The sequence below is a fragment of the Excalfactoria chinensis genome, chromosome 13, assembly GCF_039878825.1.
Source record: "Excalfactoria chinensis isolate bCotChi1 chromosome 13, bCotChi1.hap2, whole genome shotgun sequence".
In the NCBI taxonomy this organism is placed as follows: Eukaryota; Metazoa; Chordata; class Aves; order Galliformes; family Phasianidae; genus Excalfactoria; species Excalfactoria chinensis.
In genome coordinates, this window is record NC_092837.1 from 10,864,497 (window position 1) to 10,885,752 (window position 21,256).

At 45.5% G+C, this 21,256-nt stretch overlaps 1 protein-coding gene across 5 annotated transcripts in view; it reads left to right on the forward strand.

The window, feature by feature from the left end:
* Positions 1-8,233: 8,233 nt before the first annotated feature.
* The window catches only part of CSNK1A1 (casein kinase 1 alpha 1), a 32,749-nt gene continuing 19,726 nt past the window's right edge, over positions 8,234-21,256 (forward strand). For 3 of the 5 annotated variants that reach the window (XM_072348686.1, XM_072348688.1, XM_072348687.1), the window contains exons 1-4: positions 8,241-8,553; positions 9,219-9,325; positions 19,370-19,496; positions 20,821-20,919. In XM_072348686.1, coding sequence (XP_072204787.1) covers positions 8,431-8,553; positions 9,219-9,325; positions 19,370-19,496; positions 20,821-20,919 — 456 coding nt within the window. In that variant the 5' untranslated portion in view covers positions 8,241-8,430. Of the gene's footprint in view, positions 8,554-9,218; positions 9,326-19,369; positions 19,497-20,820; positions 20,920-21,256 lie in introns of all 5 variants that reach the window. The other 2 variants (XM_072348690.1, XM_072348689.1) reach the window with 2 other exon arrangements.

A 21,256-nucleotide genomic window follows, 5' to 3' on the forward strand; every position in this document is an offset into this window, starting at 1 on the left:
TCACCTGGGGTGCCTTACATGGGCACCTGCTTTTACAGTCCTACTCCTCCGAGCCGTGCTAAGCTGCTGCTCATTGGTGCTAAAATTAGCTGAAGGGCCATCAGTAAAGGAGCCCTTGGAAGAGCTTGCTCTCTGAAGCATCAAAGCAGGACAGCCTGCACGCTTATCATCTGCTTCCTCAGTCCCTTGTGATAAAGTGGGACCCACATGGCGTGAATGCTGCTCCAGAGATGTGGAGCTGAGCCATGCATGTCAAGGGGCTGATTGATTTGTTAGCGTTGTTTCCTGCACTGTGGCAACAACATGTGATGAGCCTTTCCCCTTATCTGGCACTTTCCACCCTGTGCTTTTCACAAGCGCAAATGAACTGGAGCTCGTGATAATCTTTGGAGGAGGGGAGAGAATAAATTCAAGCATAATCAAGCAGCATCTCTCGGCCCCTGCTTTGCTGATCTCAACAAGAATTAGCTCTTGGATGGCATGAAAAGCTGCTCCATTGAGCAGAGATGTTCAGGCCTGCAGGTGACTGCTGGAAGGAATGAGATGGGAGCAGACACTGAGCTGGAAGGACACACTCACAAAAGGGGCTGCAGCCCCAGACAGCCTGCTTGTCTGGAACTGTGTGTGCCAGCCTGAGTCCAGGTGCTGAGATTTGCCATGGTATGTGGGAGATGGGCCTATACTTGGGACCATGCAGGGGCTGCTCGGCTGTGAATCCCCCCACAACCTAGAAATCTGGATGGCCTAGGAAACAGTCTGCCTATAAATAAGAGATATTTACACCAAGGCCCTGTAGGGACAGGGTTCCTTTCTGCCACACTTTGCTCCCCAACGCTCTCTGGAACGCTCTTAATCATGGAGGATTTTTTATCCTAACCATAGGAGGAAGCCACTAGCTCCAAATATCTGGAAAGAGCTGTACTGCCCCAGCTGCACGGGACCAGCTCCGTGACCCCTGAGGAGATGCTGATAAAAGCCATCACGTGATGTGCTGTGAGAGATAAAATCACTAGACTCAGCAGCCCTTGGTTTTGTCCCTCATCCACAATCTGCTCGAGTGCTAGCTTCTGCTCTGGGAACAGCCTGTGAGCGCTCTGACATCCAGGAGGTGGGTGACAGTGGGAAGGTCCCTGCTGCATGGAGTTTGGGGACAGCATAGCACTTCACCTCAGCTCTCAGCAAAGTATCCTCCCTCCCAGAATGTGCCAAGAAAAGCCAGAGCTTCCAAAAAGGGGATGATGAAGCCAGTAGGACAGATTGTGCTTGGCTGGCTCCTGCCACTGGAGAGCAGCAGCAGTCATGAAGTATGGCCAAATCCTGCATGGGGCAGGCAGGGCTGAGCCCCAGCCTTCTCTCAGGCATGCTGCATTGCCTGTTCTGCTCCTCCCATCCCCCTCTGCATCCCACACCTCTGCACATGGCATGCATGAAATCCATGCTGCCTAAAATTGTTCAAGAAATTACACTCAGGAAAATTGATGGCAGCCTCGTGTGTATCAGCCAATGTCCACAAGCTGAGTTACTTTGCGTTAGAGAAGACTCACCCTGATAATTTGAAGCTGAGTGATTGCAGCAGTGGAAGTGTGGTATGGAAGCCAAATACCAGCACACTCCTCACTAACAGCGTAATAAATTAACTAGTGCCAGAGAAGCTGCTGCTGAGGACTTGACGTACCCACGGATATGACAAGACATGAATCAGCCTCGCTGCCATTTACATCTATTGTCCCATAACTTCCTGGGAGCCTCTCGCCTCACCTCACAAGGCATTCACCAGCGTACTCCAAGCAGTTTCAAGTCTGACATCATGGAAAAGTTCGACCTCAGCTTCACCGCCATTCAGCAAATTGTCCCCGAGGACTGTGCCAAACAAAAGGACCTGCGGTTCCTCCTCCTGGCTGCAGGCCTAAAGGAAAGCAGAAACATGCAGGACTCTCATGTCTCCGAACCTTTCTGGCTGGGTGGACGCTCGGAGCTGTGCAGCAGAGCTCAGGCAACCCAAGCAGCCTGCAGGCACTGCTCCTGGCAGCAATTCCTCACCAGGGAAACTTTGCAGGAAAGTCTTCCAGGAACAAGTGCATTGGTAGAGCATCAGCTGTGCAGTAACGGCATTTCCTGTGAATCACCAAAATTACTTGAAAATCCCCCTTTTCCGGCTGTGCTTAAAAAATCTCACTCCAAGCAGCCAAGAACATCCCAGGCCGCAGAATTTCCCATCCAACTTCTTCTGCAGCTTGGCAATGGTGCTGTCGGTTCATGGATATTTTCTCCCCATGGCCCCAGAGCCGTGGGGCCCTGGTCCCTCCTATCAGTCCTGTTTTTTCCCAGGGGAATTAAAACCCAGGCAGCATTACCGAGTCCAGACCCCCAGGGCTCTTTCAGGTCCCCACTTCTTGAATTGGAGACAAAATCACTTCACTTATTCCTGTGATGATACAGTCTCCTCTGTTGGAGTCACCAGCACAGGCTGGATTTGGCTCCTTCTGGCACAAGCAGCATCTCTTCAGCCATGTTCTCCAGCATCACAAGCCCTGTTAAAAATAGCAGGGTCAGCTAAGGTCAGAGCAAAGCCATAACCCACAGCATTGGGGAGGGAGGGAGAGTGAACAGCCGGTGTGAAGGGCACGCTGCTGGGGGCTGTGTGGGCAGGGGGAGCGCAGAATGATGCGCGAGCAGAACTGGTGCTCTGAGACAAGCAACTGCTGTGTCTACAAACCTGTAACCCAGATCTAATTTAAAGTGCAGATCCCTCGGCTGTGGGAAGTGCCAGGAGCTCACATGTCCCTACTGCCAAAGAGCAAAGAAATACTGAGATGATTTTGGCTGTCCAGCCCTCAGGGAAATCCATCAGTGGTGTCTCAGTTTGTACACCTGCACCAAGGCTTTGGCCACTTACATGAAAACTGGGGCGAAACCACCATGGGATCTCCCTATCTGAGACAAAAAGCACTTCAGAAAGAAGATCAGGCCTTTGGCTGGGCCTCACTCATTCTTAGCTACATAGGGTACACAGGGGAAATGTGCCATTCTGGAATGGGGTTGATGCGGGGTGGCAGGGCTGATGAGACAGAATGCAAACCATACACATTTTACTTCCAAAGAATTTGGGATTCTGATTATCCCTCTCCTCTTTTTCCTATGTGTCAGCTCCAGCTTTGCTGGTCTTGCCATGAGGCAGTTTGGTTCCCCAAACCAGCAGAAACAAGTGCCTGGGAAACAAGTGAGTCCTCTCCCACCAAGTGAGGAGGGTGAACCAGGTCAGTGAGTAGCCAGACTGCATGCAGTGATCAGGGCTACAGCCCGGCGGGGGATCCCTCAGCTCAGCTCAGCTGCAGTGCACCTTTGTGGTCTGCATTGCAAAGGCACTCAGGATGTGCATTCCCTTTGCCCCCAGGTCCTACCTGCAGCAGCTCAAAGCAGAGCCCTGGGAAGTGGCACATCCACCTCAGACAGCTCTGAAATTCCAACCCAAACCAAACACGAGTTGATGGCTCTGGAGTAAAGGCATGATGTGGCCCTTGACTTATTCAGTTCTGACTTTGTCTAGCTTGTTATTTCAATGTTACTCCCTCCCCCTAAGCCTTTTTATAGAAGCCTGGGATATCCCTGTTGCCCAGGAGGATGAACAGCTCCCTCCTGACCCAACGCAGCAGCAAGTATTTGCTGACACAGTTACATACATGCAAAAAGGATGCTGCTCCATCAGCACTGCATCAAACAGCTGGTTTATTACACTGAAAACACTCCCTTCATTTGCTGCGATCAAATTAAGAGGTGTGGGGATGCTCAGTTGCAAAGCAGGCACAAATGAAGGATGAGCAATGCTGGGGTCAACTGGAGGCTTGGCCGTGCAGCAGGACTGCTGGCCTGTCCTCTGGGAAGAGAAAAGAGGAGAATTCTTCTTTTCACTTTATTAAGCGATGCAGCTATAAAGTGCTTTCATTGCCTCTATATCCCTGAAAGATGTGAAAAATAGTGATGAACAGGAGCTGAAGAATAGCTTGCAAGGGGCACCAGCAGCCAGATTCACCCCCCTTTTCTTAGTGCTAAAACTGCTGTTTTTTCTCACTAGCAATGAATTCAACAACTGTAATATTCTTCCTGGGCCTTTGCAGAGAACCTTTACAGACAGAAGGCCACACATCTCCGCACCCATCTGGTGTTCTGGCTGACAGCATGCCACTGCAAGAAAGGGACAACACTTGCACTGTCGCAGGGGCACCCTGGAATTCCTCCAACCATTCCGGTTTGGCAAAAGATTAACCCAAAGAAAACATGAAGAATCACATGCAGAGCATTTTTGAAAGGGGGTCAAAGTGACCTGCAGAGGGTCTGACCAAGGCACTGGGAGCAGGGCGAACAGGAGGGGAGAAGGAGGCAGAAGTCAGTTTAGATCAGGCCAGCTGCTACAAAACCGCAGCCTGAACTCCTCCCAACATACAGGTGAAGGACTCTTAAGTTGTATCAGTTTAAATCCAGTGGGTACCTCCGTGGCTTTTATGTTTGTGCACATCTACTGTGTGTCTTCACTGACGTCTGTGCTTTCCAAAGTGTCAGGACACAAGCTCAGGCTGCGTAGGCTTTTTACAAGGCCAACAGTGCTTTCAAACCATCAGGATCTCTGTTGTTCAGCAAGGCAGACCCCACATGTGGCAGCACAGGATGTGGTTTACCATAAGGGGCTGGGAGGGGAATGTTCCTATGTGTGGAACAAAGACAGGACAGATTCATAGGCCAAAATAGAGAAGAGAAAAAGGTCTTAAACAGGTGGATGTCGGATCTGTCCTGATGTGGAATGAGACCCACCTCCAGCTTCTGGACATCTACAGTCCTTCAGTCTCAGTGTCCTCCCCCATCATTCTCTCAATAGAGCTGTTCATTCCCTAGGTTAAATCCTGCTTACCCAGAAATACACATGCACCTTCAGTCTCTCTCACTAATGAACAGACCTCTCCTTATTACTGTGGAGACACAAGCAGAGAACTGGAGTAGTCAAGGTATAAACCTGAGCGGTGGGCTCCAATGTGGCTGCAACCACAGGCAGTGAGCAAACAGGAAGCGGGCTGAGGTTATCCCAGCGTCACACAATGGGATGCTGGCACTGGGTTCTGCTGCTCCTTCACCTGTCTGACAGACACCAAGAGCAGGCAACTGCCTGGAGCTGCCACAGCTGGCAATGGGGGGAATGGGCAATGTTTTCCCCACACTCATTATTCTGGCAGCGTGCTGACCAGAAGTGATGGAGCTGCAGCTGTGCTGGTAGGTTACCTCTTCTGTGCCCCAGTGATGTGTCCTGCTTTATGCTGGCTGACTTCTCCTATCTCTGCCCTCCATCCTCCATCCCTGCAGCCCTTCTCACATTGCCTACACAGGTCTGCTTTTCAATCCCTCCATTCCTAACGTTGTTGCAGGACTCAACACAAAGACAACACATCCAACCGGATTGTTGATCATCACTTCTGTTAGTTTGTTTCCGTACTGCAGACCTTCGGGAGACGATGCGTGCCTGGGCATCTTTGTAGCAGGCTCAGCTCAGCCGGTCCTCACGGAGCTCTCGGGCCCCAGGCGGCAGCGTCCCCTGGCCGCAGAGCTGTCCCCCGGCAGGCAGGAGGTGGCAGCATTGCACAGCCCAGCAGAGCCTGCTCCCCTGCATCCCCACGGACGGGCTAGGTACTGCCCGGGAGCTGCAGACCTGTTTTTCCTGCTCCTCCAAGGATACGTGACTCGAACGTTTGCAGACTGCTCAAATCCCATCCAGCGCAATCATTAAAAACGACTAAACCCCAAAGGCCTCTAAGTGCACGTCAGTCCTAATCTGTTTGCAAATCACGATTAACAGTAATGTGAGGGCAAGTGAGGACAGAAAGGCTCTGTATTTAGAAATGAGTGTGATGTTCGGATACACCTCGTTTGCCCTTGAAGCTCCAGCCCCCTTAAGTGCCGTGTGATGTGTCAGAGCTCCTCCACACAAAATCCACCTTCCCTCTCAGTGAGAACAGCGTGGATATTCGTGCTCTTACCAATGCTCCCTTACAGTATTGAGGTAGGGATGAGTCGGAAGCTCGCTCGCTCTCTCAGCATCGCTTTCATTCTGTCAGATACGGTACAGCCTGATCTCATTTTGAGTCTTCTGCGTTTTATTTTTATTGGAAATGCAGAAGAACCTGTAGTAGAACCTTGGGTCTAAACTCCCTGAAACAGAAGGGGAATTTGGAGCTGGTACTTGCAGTTCACAGCATTGCTGACTGCCAATTTTCCCTCTCCATTCCTCCTGGTCTCTCACCATGGAGTCATCCTGTAGCTAAGTGAGTCCACCACAGGAAGAAACACAGCAAATCACAGACTTCCCTCACTGGGCAACAGCCACATGGACACAAGCCAGGACTTTTTTGCACTTGTGCAGACAGAAAGTGTTCTTACCAGAGTAACTTTACCGAGTTAGAAAGCAATATGGTGAGTGCAATAAAAGCCTCCCTTACTGTGTGGATGCTGTTATGCTAAGACTCCCTTATCTTCATATGAACAACTTCCTATCGATACCGTAGTGTCCTAACCTGGACCTCTTAATGTGAATTTTATCCAAGTGTTAGCTATTTAAAACAATCTGTGCACAGACCAGTCTTAAAATAAAGCTGTTTGTTATTCCCACAGCTTTAAGTACAACAGGCAAGCTGGAAAGGAGCCTCTCCGCATGCCCCCATTAAATTAAATAACCTGGGTAGACACTCTTTCTATATACATGAGCTACATTACTGTAGGAGCTTTCTTTTTGCTGAGGACTGAATCATTTCCCAAATGTAGGCTTGCACAGCAGAAGACGCCGCTCTGCCAGGGAGTGATAATGAGTCACTGGGAATTCACAGTTTTGTGTTCCTGCAAAGGAAAAACTCACAGCACTGAGCCAGAGGACAAGGGAGGAGAACTTGGTTTTGAAAGACAGCAAGAAACAGGGTCTGGAACGGGAGCTGCTTGTGCTGCGAGCCTGGATGAAGCTGACAGGGGAAGGCAGGGGCATCATAGCTCTGGGTGATCACAGTAGGTAACACTGCCCAGCACCTGGACTCATGACTATCTATGGGCCCCTCGTGCTCCTCACAAACCCACTGCTGCCTCAGAAACCTCCCACAGCAATGTGAGGCCTGCTGGGATTGCCAGCCCTGCGTGCTGCCTCCCGACAGGCCGGGGCTGAAGGTCAGATGGATAACACAAGGTGTCAGGCTGGGCAGCGAGGGGTAATGAGGCTGATATTGTGTGCTCACAGCGTCACAGAGATGTGTTCATAGAACCATAGAATGGTTCGAGTTGGAAAGGACCCTTAAGATCATCTAGTTCCACACTGCACCCCCCCCAAATGCTTCCATGGAGGGGCCATTCACAGCCTCACTGGGCAACCTGCTCCAGTGTGAGAATTTCTTCCTGCTATCTAGTCTAATTCTACCCTCATCCAGTTTAAAACCATCCTGTCGCTACCTGCTGGTATAAAAAGCCCATCCCCAGCTTTTCTGTAGGTCCCCCAGCAGGAGGTGGGGCTCAAAACCCACAGAATAAGGGGTGTATGTGCTGACAGCCCCGGCATTGCAGCAGGACACAAGCCTGTCTGTGGACGGTCTGGGTCACATCACCACTTGCTGGCACTCGGCCTTACAACTCAAGGCCTACGCAGCCCGAACCCGCAGCCCTGACGCTGCAGCCCCTTTAAGGAGCAGGGAAGGCACAGACGCTTCTCCCCTTCCTCTTCCGCCCAAGCTCGAGCTTCAGTGACGCGCATGCGCACACCTAGAACGCGTCTCTACGCAAGGCTGGGGGCGGATGGAAACCGACGGCGGCCATTGGCCCGGCGGAAGGGTGGTGTGCGCGCATGCGCAGAGGGCTTGCTGCTGCCGTCTCTCCGCCTTATCCCCGCCCCCGCGGCCCACCGCGCAGGCGCGCTGCGGGCAGGAGGAGGCCTCACCTTAGCGCATGCGCCGGGGCCGCCCCGCCCCGCTCCCAGCGTGCCCCGCGCGGTGAAGAAGCGGCGGCTGCAGGCTGGGGGCATTTTGTGTCCGCGATAGCAGCGGTTGAGAGACAAGATGGCGGCGGCGGCCGAGTGAGGGACCGGCGGCGGCCGGGACCCGGCGGAGCCAGCGGGCCTCGCCTTTCCCTTTCCCTCTTCCCTCCCGCCCCCTAACAGCACCTCGGCAGCCGCTTCTCACCTCTCTGGAGGGCGCGGGGAGCCGAGCGGCGCCCGGCCGGGGAGCGGGGCAAAGCCGCGGAGCGGGGCGGCCGCCCGAAGGGCCCGGCCCGAGCTGAGCGGCGTGGACCGCCGTTCTTCTTCCCTGCCTTTCTTCCCCTGCCCCTCTCCCCTTCTCGGGGCGGCGGTAGAGCCCCTTCTTCCCTCTCCCTTCCCCCGAGCCCCGTAGCGCCGGGAGAGCCTCGCAGCCGCCTCTCGCCATGGCGAGCAGCAGCGGCTCCAAGGCCGAGTTCATCGTCGGGGGCAAGTACAAGCTGGTGCGGAAGATCGGCTCGGGCTCTTTCGGGGACATCTATTTGGCGATCAACATCACCAACGGGGAGGTAAGGACGGCACGCACCGCCATCCGGCGGCTCGAGGGGACACGGAGAGCGGCGATGCTCTCCCGGGATCGCCTTCCCGGGGCGCTGGGTGCGGAGCCGGGCTGTGCGCTCTGGGCCCGAGTTGTGCCCCTTCCGACGGAGCAGCGGGTCTCCACCCGGTGCTTTGCTTTGTGAGAGATAGGGAGAGAAGAGCACCTTGTCAGTGGCTGAAGTCTGTCTTCTGGCAGTCGTCTCTGCCCCTTTTCTCAGCTGGGGAACACTTTATCTCGTGTTCTTCAACAGCAGTAGAAACAAAGAAGATCCCCCTGTTTCTCCAGGGTTTTTCTCCTCGTTTTGTGTTTTTCTTTTAATTCTTCCTCCCACTCACTTCTCTGAGCTGTAGAGAAGAAACACCCACGTATGTTCTTCCTCGCTTGTGTGAATCTGAAGATTTAACATCTCAGCTCAATTTTGTGACCTGGGGTGGATATTCATGTACAAATCATCACGCTGTGGATTTTATTTGAAGAGGCAACAAAATGCAGGACGTTGAGTCCCAAAAGCTTAACAAATTGTAGCTCAGAGCGAGCGTGGGGGAATACTGAAGTTCTGTGCCCCTACACCTCAGTGGCAAGGCAGTGCTTGGTGGACGCTCAGCTCTGATTCCTTGTTCCCTCTTACTGCAGGAAGTTGCTGTGAAGTTGGAGTCTCAGAAGGCCAGACATCCCCAGCTGCTGTACGAGAGCAAACTCTACAAAATTCTGCAAGGAGGAGTTGGCATTCCACATATACGGTGAGATTCAGTTGCGTGTGCCAAGTATGGTGGCTTTCCTTTAATGTTCCTGTGAGGTGGGACACTATCATAAGAGACTAGTTCTAGAAAGAGTTGGACTGCTGGGTAAAATACTCTGTTCTAAGCTTAACAACTAGCTGGGTATCCTTGTAGCTCCCTCTCCCTGCCCCAGACTGTGTTCTTACGCTTACATACTGTGCATTGAAGGTGAGATCTTCAGCAGTTAGTGAGCTATGAGGAGTTCTTAAAGTGATCAGAATAAAGCGTGAGATTGTTTCTGTGAGAGCCGGTGCTGTTGATGAGGTTGAGAGTTTGGAGCTGGTACTGGAAATGGCTGCTTTCTTTTGTTGTTTTTTTTTTTTTTTTTGTTCCAACATGTCTTCCTCCTCCGCTCAGAAAATGGCGGATAGACGTGATTAACCCTCCCCCTTCTCCTGTTGGGACAAGGGACGTGCTCAGGCATGTATCTTTTCCTTTCATAGTTATGTGCAGCGAGGCTTGAGAACTGCTGAGAACCTCAACCAGGAATGAAATGGCAGCCCCTTTCTGTTACCCGCAACAGATGCGTCACAGGGATTTCCGTACAGTTAAAGTGCCAGGATTAATCCCTCCCAGTTGCTTGTTCGGTGTTTTCCTTGTTTCTTATTATGTCTGAAACTTTCAAGAGTTTTCAATAATTTCCTGATCTAGAAGTAAGTTGCTGCTGTTTTGGTGCAGCAGACTCTAGGAGGAGTTGTTTCTCAGATTATTGAGGTGTTATTCTGTGTAGTTCTGACTACTGAATCTGCATCAGAGTAATCTAAGTGAAACTCCTTTTTGTTCCAGAAACATTTTTCCAAGAGTATTTAAAATAATTGTTTTTAAAGTTAATATTTCTCGTGTTTGCACTATATTATAAAATGAACTGGTGTCTTGTGCTACAGGATCAACTTCAGTAGGGCTAATGTGTCAAACTGTGGATTCCAGTTAGCCCTTTTGCTTTGTTGCAGGTGTATAAATGAGTGGTCTGTTCAAGCTGTAGGGGTACTCGTGTATTTCCGATTGTGTATTAATTCTAACCAAGCCTGGAAGTTGCTAGCTTTTTGCCCTGCTCTGTAAACACAACTGATTGTAAACCTGATTATATGCTGGAGTTACACAGCCCAGGAGACGGCCTTGTTTCACCCATCTGTCCTCTCCATTCATGGCAGCCTTCTACAGGAATAGAACAAACTTACCTGTATGGAACAGAACAGCTACAGTTACAACAGTTGCTTGTTTGTAACCAGAATTACTTTTTATTTTAGACAAGTTTCTCTTTATACAAATACATTTGTTTCACAGCTGAAAAATAGAAATTCCATATTGGAAATCCATCATGGTACAGTTCTGTGCTAAAACAAGGGTAACTGGGAGAGCAGCCAAGGCATGTGGGTATCTGGTGTTTCATCACGAAACTGGAAAAGCATGCTTTCTTAAGCTTATGCTTTTTTCTAAAAGCCTTTAGTGCTATAATGAGACTTAAGTTTCATGTTTTTCAAATTTACCAACAGAAGCTAAACTGCTATTTAAAAGTAAGTTCTTGAATTTGATTTACATGCTTCATAAGTGCATTTTGTTTAAAGCTGACATGCTGGAAGTTGTCTTGCATGTTGAGAAACTTGTTTCCTGCTTCAAATAAAGCAGTGATCGTGTGAGTTTTCTTTCCTTTGTATTTGACATACTTTTATCTGACCTAGCCTTCTCTATGGCTCTTGTTTGAAGTCCCACCGCACCACAGAGGAACTAAGAACTTTGTTTGACATGAGGCCTCTGAAAAGTAGTACCAAATTAGAAGAATCTGGGTAAGAATTGACAACTGAGGCAGCACTCAAAGCAACTCAGATGGCTTCCATTGTGCTTCAGATAAGATCTGTTTGATAAGGTCAGGAGGTCTTGAAGATTTCTACCTTCAGGTTCCAGCACTGTTAGTCTTAGGATGACTTTTTTAGAAAAGCTTTTCAGAAAAACTTAGGAAGTTTCTTTTTGGTCTTCAGAAATGACTTTTAATGTAAATTTAAAGTATGTACATATTAGATGTTGCTTGACTGGTTCTTTGCGCTTTTCTTGTTGTCTTGTGATATGAAATCTGGTGACGCTTGAAAAAGTAAAAACTAGTACTTCTGTTTATCTCCTAGAAGAGGAAGCAGAGGGGGTGCTCAGCTCACGCTTTGCTTGATAAACACTGAAATATGGTGTAGTTAGAATTAATGGTCCTTGGAATCAGAAGGAGAGGACTTGTCTTACGCCATCAGGTGCATCACTGAGGTGCTTAACCAAGTCTAGGAGCAACATCAGATTACTTCGCATGTTGTTCCAGACAACTCCAGCTTTTCTGACATGCATTTTTGGCAGCAGCTAAACTGGGAGAATGTATGACTTTGTACTTAGGTCTCTCTGCATGTGTAATTGATAATACGCATTCCGCTATTGTTTTGTAATAGTTTGCTGTCCAGTTGGAATAAGCTGTTCCTGGCTCAGTGTACTGAGAAGGATGAATCAGGTTGAGGAAATTCATGCAGTAAGTTAGTTGAATTTTCTGTTAAGTGGCACCTTTAAGCAGCAACAACAGAAATGGAGTTTCTGATAGAAAACTGAGGAATGGCTCCAAGCTTTTCTAATTTCTGTGCTGTATAAGCTGGGCTCAACAGCATTTTTATCCTGCTGCTTCTGTAGGATTAACTGTGAGCTTTCACTTTCACAAGAGAGGACTTGCTATTTACACTGTAACAGAACGTATCATTTGCATGTGAAATAGCAAAAAATGGAGATTAGCTTGTCTGTTGTCTGAATATCTACGCAACTTTAAATTCACTTTAAATTCACATGGGGATCTTCAACTTTGCTGCTACCTGCTGCTTTCTGGAAGAGCAGGGAGGATTCTGAAATGTCCCCAAACCTGTCAATACCGCTGCAGGCTCTGGCACACACCAATTTTGGCTGTGTTATCTTCATTTTTGACAACCAGCTTTTGGACCAAGCTTAACATCCAATGATCTGGTCTGCCTTAGGACACAATGCGAAGTCTGCAATATTCTGGTAGGTTTATTCTGATTGTTCTCAGCCAGCAGCTCTTTTTTTTTTTTAGTAGCAAAGCATTTTTACTTGTGATCTTGTTGTGAACTGGCTGCTGATCCCAATAGTTTGGAATATCTGCCTTCATTCCTACATTTTTGGTCCTTGTTCAGATCATGAAATTGTGTTGGAGGTTTTGTGTGTTATTTTGTTTATGGTGTAAATCTCTTAAAGCACTCTCGACGAGAGCAATTGTTTGAATCATCTGTGGTTGCCACTCTTGGTTTTTGCCATTTATGGTGATTATCAACTGTTGTTCATATCCTTTATGAAGATTCCTTTGATATGTTGCAGATGTACTTCTAAAAGAAAAGCAAACTTAAGGCTTTTCTTTTTTCCCCTGACAACACCTTGGTTATAAAACTTGTTACCTGCTTTCCACTAGAAATGAGTGTTGTGCTGGATGGAGCTGCTGCTGTTGGTGGGGAAAGAAAGCGTTACACAAAGATCAGGGTTGACTGTAAAACAGATGATGCTTGTATATTCTGTGGGCAGAGCTGTAGAGGTGCAATATTTAACTGCATCCAAGGCTTATCAGGGGAATATTTGAGTTTAGTCAGTGGTGAGTTGAAATACGAAAGCTATCGACTTTTTGCAAGTCGAACAAACAAAATCCTACATTTCAAACTTGCAAAATATTTTGAAGTTGGGAAATAAACATTATCACTTGTGTATTGCTACATTATGTCCTGAATCGTGCGACATGTTATAAAGCTGCTGTCAGAAAAGTAAAAGTGTCTCAGCCATCAGAGCTCTCTGGATACTTAGTGCCGTGCTGGTGGATAATCTGATAATAAGCTTCTGCACGTATTCATCTTCACTAAATAGTATGTGCAGTGGAAAACCATGGTCAGGTTCAGTGATTTTAAGGTGGTTCTCACAATGGATTTTTCCTTGAGCATTTTGAATTCTTAACAATTGGTAAATATATTTCTTTCAAGCACCTTTATACTAAGGGACAGACCCACTGTAGAAGAGAGGAGCAACATTCCTATTCTGATAACTCGGTGTGAAACTGAAATGAATCCCTAAGCTTTTTCTGCTAGGAGTGAATGTCTTTAAACAAAATCTCATGTTTTATAACAGTCTGAACTTCTGTCTGAATGGGTGCCCATGGTGCCTTAAAATCAGCTGGGAGAAACTTGCTTTTTCTATCATTTTTTTTCTCTTGGCTTAGCTCCTCCTTTGCAGAAACAGCTGCAGAAGTGTGCACGTGCAGTTCAGTGTTAGCTCCATTTGGCACAGATGATCAGCACAAGTCCTACAGAAAGGGTCTGTTTTCCACCACAGTGTTTGCAGTACCTACTGTAGATTAATGGCTTACCTTCCATCTCAATTGAGCCTTTTGACTTCTATGGAAGAAATGTGACTTATGTTCTCCTCACTTCCTACCAGCTGTTAGTTTACTTCATTAAACATCTAGCAAAGCAGCGAGTCATAGAAGTATATGTATGCAATGTAAGACCAGGCAGATGAAGTTTCCCTTGTGCCTAACAGATGAGTTGCATTGGCATACTTGATGTATTCATATTTTTCTCATAACTGTACAAAAAAGTGATACAAAATTGTATTTATAACCTACCTAACTTGATAACGTAGGGTGTTCTTTGCTATTTCTTTATTTAGTACTTGGGTGGCCTAATTCATACTCACCATGGCAACTAACATTAGATGGCATCTGTTAAATATTCCACTTCAGTATTTCAGTCATGCCGTGTTATGTGAGGTTCATTTATGTTACTGATTCCAAATGGGCTTACAGCTAAAGTGCTTTTCCAGCTTCAGGGAAATGGAGAATATGTGACAATGTAGGCATGAATCTGAGAGCGGTAGATTGCCTTCCTCATGTGTGTTGCTTCCATATCTGTTAAGAGTCAAATTAGTGTACTTCTACAGGCAGAATATGCTTAGTGATCTGTCTGTTACATCTTTATTTCTCAGGAGTTTGGCCTGAGAAGTCTAGAATGTGTTTGGCCAGAAGAGATTACTTTTGGTCTTGTTCATTTTGGTTAACATGTGGTTCTTCCTGTGATTCTGGCACAGTGCTGACTTCCTAGGCCAGCACCCATGGCTCTGTGCCAGAAAGAGAGCCTGAAGATGAGTGCTTGTACCTGTAGGCGGTCGGTGCCTATTTACTACTTCCTTGATTTCTTTAATGGCTGCCTCCCTCTTACAGTCATCCTGTAACTACAAAGAGAAGTTGCGTAACTTGGTGACTGCCTTGCTGAGCTGTGTGAACACGATTGCTAGGATCACCACCTTCCCATCCCTTTTGAAGTCCTTCACTGTCCCTGTTCAGATTTCATTTCGTTCCCAGGATATCTGACTAGCGATGTTTGTGGGTTGCCACGTAAAGGAGCATTGGTGCTGTAAGCATTGACACCAACTCCTTCACAGTTTCTGCTGAATACCCTTGTTTGCATTGGTTAGGATTTCTGATTTTTTTTCATTGAAGCCTGTAGAAGCATATAGAAGTTATAGGGAGGGTCTATATTTTCCCTTTAGTCACATTATCTAACTAGTGCCCAGTTTGGAGACTTGTGTAAATGCTGTAGTGATTGCAGAAGTGGAATAGTTCCAGGGCATTCATCACTTCGCTGTCATTTGGTTTTATTTCGGACGTTGAATCCTTTGTGCTCGTGAAGTCTTCCAGACTTGTGTATTCACCCTCATGTGCATAATGACTTGTCAGACTTATTGATGAGGTTATCTCAGGTAATCCCAGTAGTTCTTTCCAGCTTGCTTGTTTGCTGTGCCTTGTTTTTGTTCTAGCAGCATTCCTCAATCCACTTTCATTTGACAGTCTCCACTTTTTGTCACGTGAACTCTTCCGTCTGACATTTGAAAGCCAGAACGCTGGGAAACTAATTGTATAGAGCTAGACAGTGTAATGGTAGGGTGACATAGTACAGCTGATGGAATTAGCAGAAGTTAGTAGAACATTGGAGTGCAAATTGACCTTTTTTGTTGAATAAGAATATAATTGTTTGTGGATCCCTATTCATCAAATAATATTTTTGCTTGAATCCAGAGTCTAAAGGTTTGAGTTCATCTAAGTCTTCTCACAGCAGCCTTGTACTTCTTTGTACTGAGGCACCAAGATCCATTTTTGTTGTAGGACACAAGCATGACCTTCTGTAGTTCCAGATGGCTACAGGAATAGTCAGTGATGGCAGTCACATTCACAGAAGCTTGTAGCAGAAGATCAGATACTTGGCAAAACAGGTGTCTGAGGAGAGCTTTTATTGACCTTAAACAAGACTGTCTTGTTACAGTTGGTAGTAGGGAAGCTTTGTTATGACAGCGAGCTGCTGTTCTGGTATTATGCATACAGTAACAGTAACCTGTATACAAAATGATGCTGCATTATGCTCGTGCCTTCACTGCCTTGGTAGTTTCAGAGCACCTTGGGTTTGGGTTTTCTTTGCTGGTGACCAACAGCTGTCCAGTTAGTGAGTGCTTTCATTCATTGCTGTTTACATTTGATACTTTTAAAATATGAATTTCCTGAATGCTTTTGTTTATGGCTTGACCAGCTTGCACAACTTTGTGGTTGTAGTTACAACAACAAGGTTATGTAGGGTGTAGAAGTGGCATAGGAGGCTGCAACTGGGCCTGTAGTTTCTCAGCTCATTTCCTTTTTGGATGAAAGAAACACAATATGATTAGAGTTAGAACCAAATATTTTATTAAAGTTTTCTTAAAATGTTACGTGTTTTCTCAAAGGCTTCTTTTACCATTGGCATTATTTAGGAACCATGTGGTTGCTGAAATAGAGATGAAATGATTTTTAAAGATGCAGCTCTGGAAACAGAGGATTTAAGTTTGGGTCAACCTGACCTACAATCTTCGCTTCTAAGTGCTAGATGTGCATCAGTACTTTGCTTGCTTGTCTCAAGGTTAGTTAAGGGAATGAAAAAACATTTGAGTAAGCGCTCACTTGTCATATGATCTGGCTTCATGCTCACTTCACTGGGTGGGATTTGGAAACAAAATACTTTTAAACTACCGTATCATGTGACTTAGTTGTTTAGCATGGAGCTGCAGACTGTTCAGGATGTTACAAGAAGTTTTGCATGTGAGTATATGGGAGCTGTGTAGCAGGCTGCTAAACCACATGATTTAGAAACTTGTTGACGTGGTGAGTCTTGGTCTTCCATATGAGATGAACTGCTCACGTCAAATGAAGGTCTCTGTTTGAATTTGATAATGTTCTAACCATGGAAGCTTCAGGAGGAGTTGTTTTGGTTTTTTGCTTTGTTTTTACCAACTGTGCTCTAACTGATTAGTAGCCTTGAACAAATGAGACATAGGAGAGTGACGAAGCATTTTTGTGCACACAAGCTTAGGCACATCCCACAGCTTGTTTGAACTGTGTATCTTAATGGCTGCGTCAGGGGTTACCGTGCTACGTGGTGTGTTCAAAGATAGCTCCTAGCTCTTACAGTAATTGTATTGTCCTGCTAATTATTAGTGAAGCCTTCGTAAGTAGGTGTAGATGGACCTGTGCTACAGAACTGAAATTGTCTAATTCTGCTGTATGTCCTAATTGGACATGGTCACTGTGGAAGTGAGTTAGAATAGTAATAATAATTTTTCCTAGTCTAGGGATTCTGTATTTCTTGGGAATATATGTGATATGTAACTAGTACATGGAGTTACTGTGTAACCAGAGTGAACTACTCAGTTGTTAAATGTCTTGTTTCTGCTTTAAAAATATTGGTGTAACTTTGGTGAAAGAGTAATTCACTGTTCTGGGTGTGCTCAGAAGGAACTGCCTGTAACTGACAGGTAGGAGCTGTCTAGTAGTTTGCTTCCACCAGCTCAGACCACTAGAGATCTCTGGAGGAGAGACCAGCCTTTTTCCCATCGTTGTGCTCCCTTTGTTGCTATGATGTTCTGTGCTGTACCCCACAGCGTTAAGACTTGTGTGGCAAAGCACATGTCCAAAAGGTGTGGCTGTATGTCATCTTACAGTGACTGGGATTTGCCAAGCTCTTGAGTATCATAATTTCCAAGGATTCCCAAGAAGAGCCAACACATGTAATGTTTTGTCCTTGTGCTGCCAGCAGTAGCGGCTACTGGACATGCTGTGAATGGACCTGATGTAGCCTTACTTCTTAATCTCATTTTCCATGGAAATGTTCCAAGGGAAATGAAAGCCGAGTGTTAGCAAAGTAAATAAAGCACGGGTGACTCTAGTATTCTAGCAGAAGTTTCAGTTGCTGTCAGTGAAATGAATAAATGGGGTGCTCTACTGCATGAGGAATTACAGGCTTGTAAGCACAAAAACTAGATGTTTAGAAGTCCCCTTGTCTTTGTCTTGCAAAGTTGATTCTGCTGTTCAGAAACATTAAGTGATCAGGGGATTAAAAATGAAGTTCTGGTGCCTATGCAGAAGTAGGCCAGGTGGAGGTTGTGCAATCAACCTGAGTTATTGCGTGTGTTAAACAGAGAGATCCCTACAGAGGAACCAAATCAAATGATTTTCCCAGGGTAGGGTTTCCTTTCATCTGCTTAGCTTTTCTCTTTTGTGATGCTTGTAACTAAATTTTCTTAGTTCAGTTGATAGCTGGTGTAAGGCTGTTTTCCCTTGGACTGTGCTCTTGGCTATTGAGCTGTTACTGTAATGAACAATTAGGATCATCTGAAATGAAGTTTCTACTTAAAGCAACAAAACACAGTTCATCTGAATCTGGACTTATTCTTTAGAATGCCAGGCCTTAGAGTGTTTGGATTCATTCTATTGCTTAGACTTTCACAGCAGTGCTAAATTTCATGGCAGAATATCTAGGCAGATCATCCAATCCAGTTTTCATTGCTTTGGTTGACTGCAGTGTTTCACTCTGAACTGTGACCTGCAAAGTTGTTTATAGGCCCTTGTCATTACTACTCAGCAGTTTGCAAAAGGTGACTTTAATAGGAAACAAGGTGTAATCGTGTTGAGTAATTCCTGAAATAAACATTTATTTATTTTTTTGCCCCAAATTGATGCATCAGACACTTAAGGGTTGCTTTCTGTCTGCTTGGCTGTGATTGGAAGTGTATATATTGCAACAACTATTTCTGCCTCTGTGACACTTAACTTTCCCTGTATGATACTGAAAGCCTTGTAAAGAGTTCTTGTCATTTACTTAGTAGTACATTAGTACTTGACTGATATTTGCTACACTTGAGTGAATAAATGAGGAGGTTGTATGAGTTAACTGCATGAATTCTTTTGCATTGCAGAGATGCCTTACATGAAACAAAGCCTAAAGCAATTAACAGTTTCCATGAAATTAAATAACGCAGGGAATTGAAGTGTAAGGTGTCCTGCTGATGAGTTTTGTTTCAGTTTTTGAGTTATGTACTGAAACCTCAGTATATTGGCTTGTAATGATTTTTGCTTTGATTGTGTTAATTCTGATGTTGGGTGTTTCAGTTGCTGCTAAAGCTTAATAATGTTTCTACTTCAGAGGAATTTAAACATGCCATGTGCTGTTGTCAGTTTTGGTTTTGCCTTCTGACTTGGCTTCCAGGAAAGTAAGAGTGATTAATAACCCTGGTTTTTAGTTAACTCTCTAGATTGAACTGCCTTTGCAGTGTAGAGGGTTAGTGGCATCCTGGAGTGTATCAGGAGAGCTGCCATCAGGTACAGGAATATGGTCTGCTCCCTCTGCTGAGACCACACCTGGAGTGGTGTGTTCAGCTCTGGACTCCTGGGACAGTGGAGATGTGAGAGGACCAGATAGAGTCCAGCGTAGGGCTGCTAGGGTTTGAAATGTAGAATGTTCTAAAAGCATCTATTGGTTTCTAGAAATGCATTTTGAGGGTGATGGCTTTTGTATGCTTAGGAACATAACTGTCACGTGACAGTAATTGAGCTTCTTGTCTCAGTCAAGTTTACTGATTGCTAAGTTTGAGACTTGTGTGATTCTTGCTAATGCTGAACGCGTTTCTTTCTTGCAGGTGGTATGGTCAAGAAAAGGATTACAATGTTCTAGTTATGGATCTTCTCGGTCCCAGCCTTGAAGACCTCTTCAACTTCTGTTCTCGCAGGTTTACGATGAAAACAGTACTTATGCTAGCAGACCAGGTATGTACAAGCATTGCTGTGAAGATGTCAAAAAAACATGAATTATTTCATGTATCATGGTTCTCTTTAAGTAGATTAAATGTGTTAAACAGCCTTCTGTGTTAGTTGGGATGCTGTACTACTGAAGGCCTCAAAGGTCTGTTAACTAAGGCCTCAGGAGTGCCTGTATTTTTCTAACAATTGATGTTGGTTCTGAGAGTACAGCTTTTAAAATGGATACTTGCTGTTTAGTAAATAGCTTGGTTGTACTGTCCTCAGCTGTTTGGAAAGCAGTAAGGGGTTGATGAGTTGAATTTTCAATGGTAATTTAAATTTAATCTAATATTACATAATCAGTGTTAGTACCAAGTTGTCTCTTAGCCAGGGCTTGTAGAATCCCAGGCAAATGGCCAGGGAAGCTCAGGGTTCTTGTATAGAGACAAGATCAGCTGTCCCCTATCTCTGCTGCTTTAAATGGCTGGTATGCTTGCTCTAGAAAGAAGCATTTACATGCTCACTTAACTAGAGTCAGGGTGTTAACAGTCTTTCTGAGGAACCTGTGCAGTTAGTGTGCAGTATCCCTTTGTATGGTGAGTACTAACCTTTCTTCATCTGGGAAGAGAAGGGAGATGTATGAGGTCAGCGTACAGAACTGGGTTTTAGGACATAATAAAGTAGAACATCTATCAAGGATATGATGTTGTAACATAATTCAGCTCACTAAAGTCTATATGAAGTGCAGCTGAAAAGCTGTTCCACATAAACTCATGCTGTGATCTCACACATGGGAAATAGCACAACCATATATGATGCTAAGATGTGCTAGAATTTCTCTGCATCTCCGTTGCTCGCTATCATTCTTGGATTGTAGTAGTCTAGGCAGAGTAGTTCGGGCTACAATCAAGTTGTTGCTTGCTCTATATAAGTAACTGAGAAAGCAGTACTTGGTGATAAGAGAATAACTGAATGAATGACTGAGGTGGGCATTGCACAGAGACAAGCTTTAAAATCGTCTCATGGTAGGTATTGAAAAGCTTTGTTTCAACGGCAAAAATAAATTACTCTTTAATTGGACACTGTAGTTACATGATGAACTTGAATGTCTGGGAAGTAATTTCAGGTATTTAATCTTCCAGCTCGCAGCAGGTATGGGATTTTAACATGTAAAAAAAATTTCTTTAAAAAGCATATGAAAAAGACCTGGTTTTCATTGAGCACTAAGTAGAAACTTAAATGACACTAGAAGGTAGCACTAAGAAGTCATGCTTAATTTTGGGCTTAAGTGAATTGTGTTGCTCTCAATGGATCTCATCTGTTTTTGTTGTTGATGTTTTCTGTTTTACAGATGATCAGTAGAATTGAATATGTGCACACAAAGAACTTTATACACAGAGACATTAAACCAGATAACTTCCTAATGGGTATTGGTCGTCACTGTAATAAGGTTAGTCTAATGCTATATTTAAAAGATTGAAACAGAATGGCTATGTTACTTAATTCGAGCTGCACAGCCCTTTTACTCATTGCTGAAGCTGATGTTTTAGATGCTAAACCACAAATCTTTGATGTGAGAATGACTTTGTCAGTATCCTCTGCTAAATGCAGCGGCATATATGTGTGGGTCTTTGAGCCCACACTGTGAGATGGACTTGATTGCAAGATGACTTGAAGTCTTGCAACAAGATCATAAACTAACTGTGGAGAATACTTTGCTGTTTATATTGAGAACGGGCTTTTATTGTTGAGATGACTGTTGTAATAGCGTTTTTTTCTTAATAATG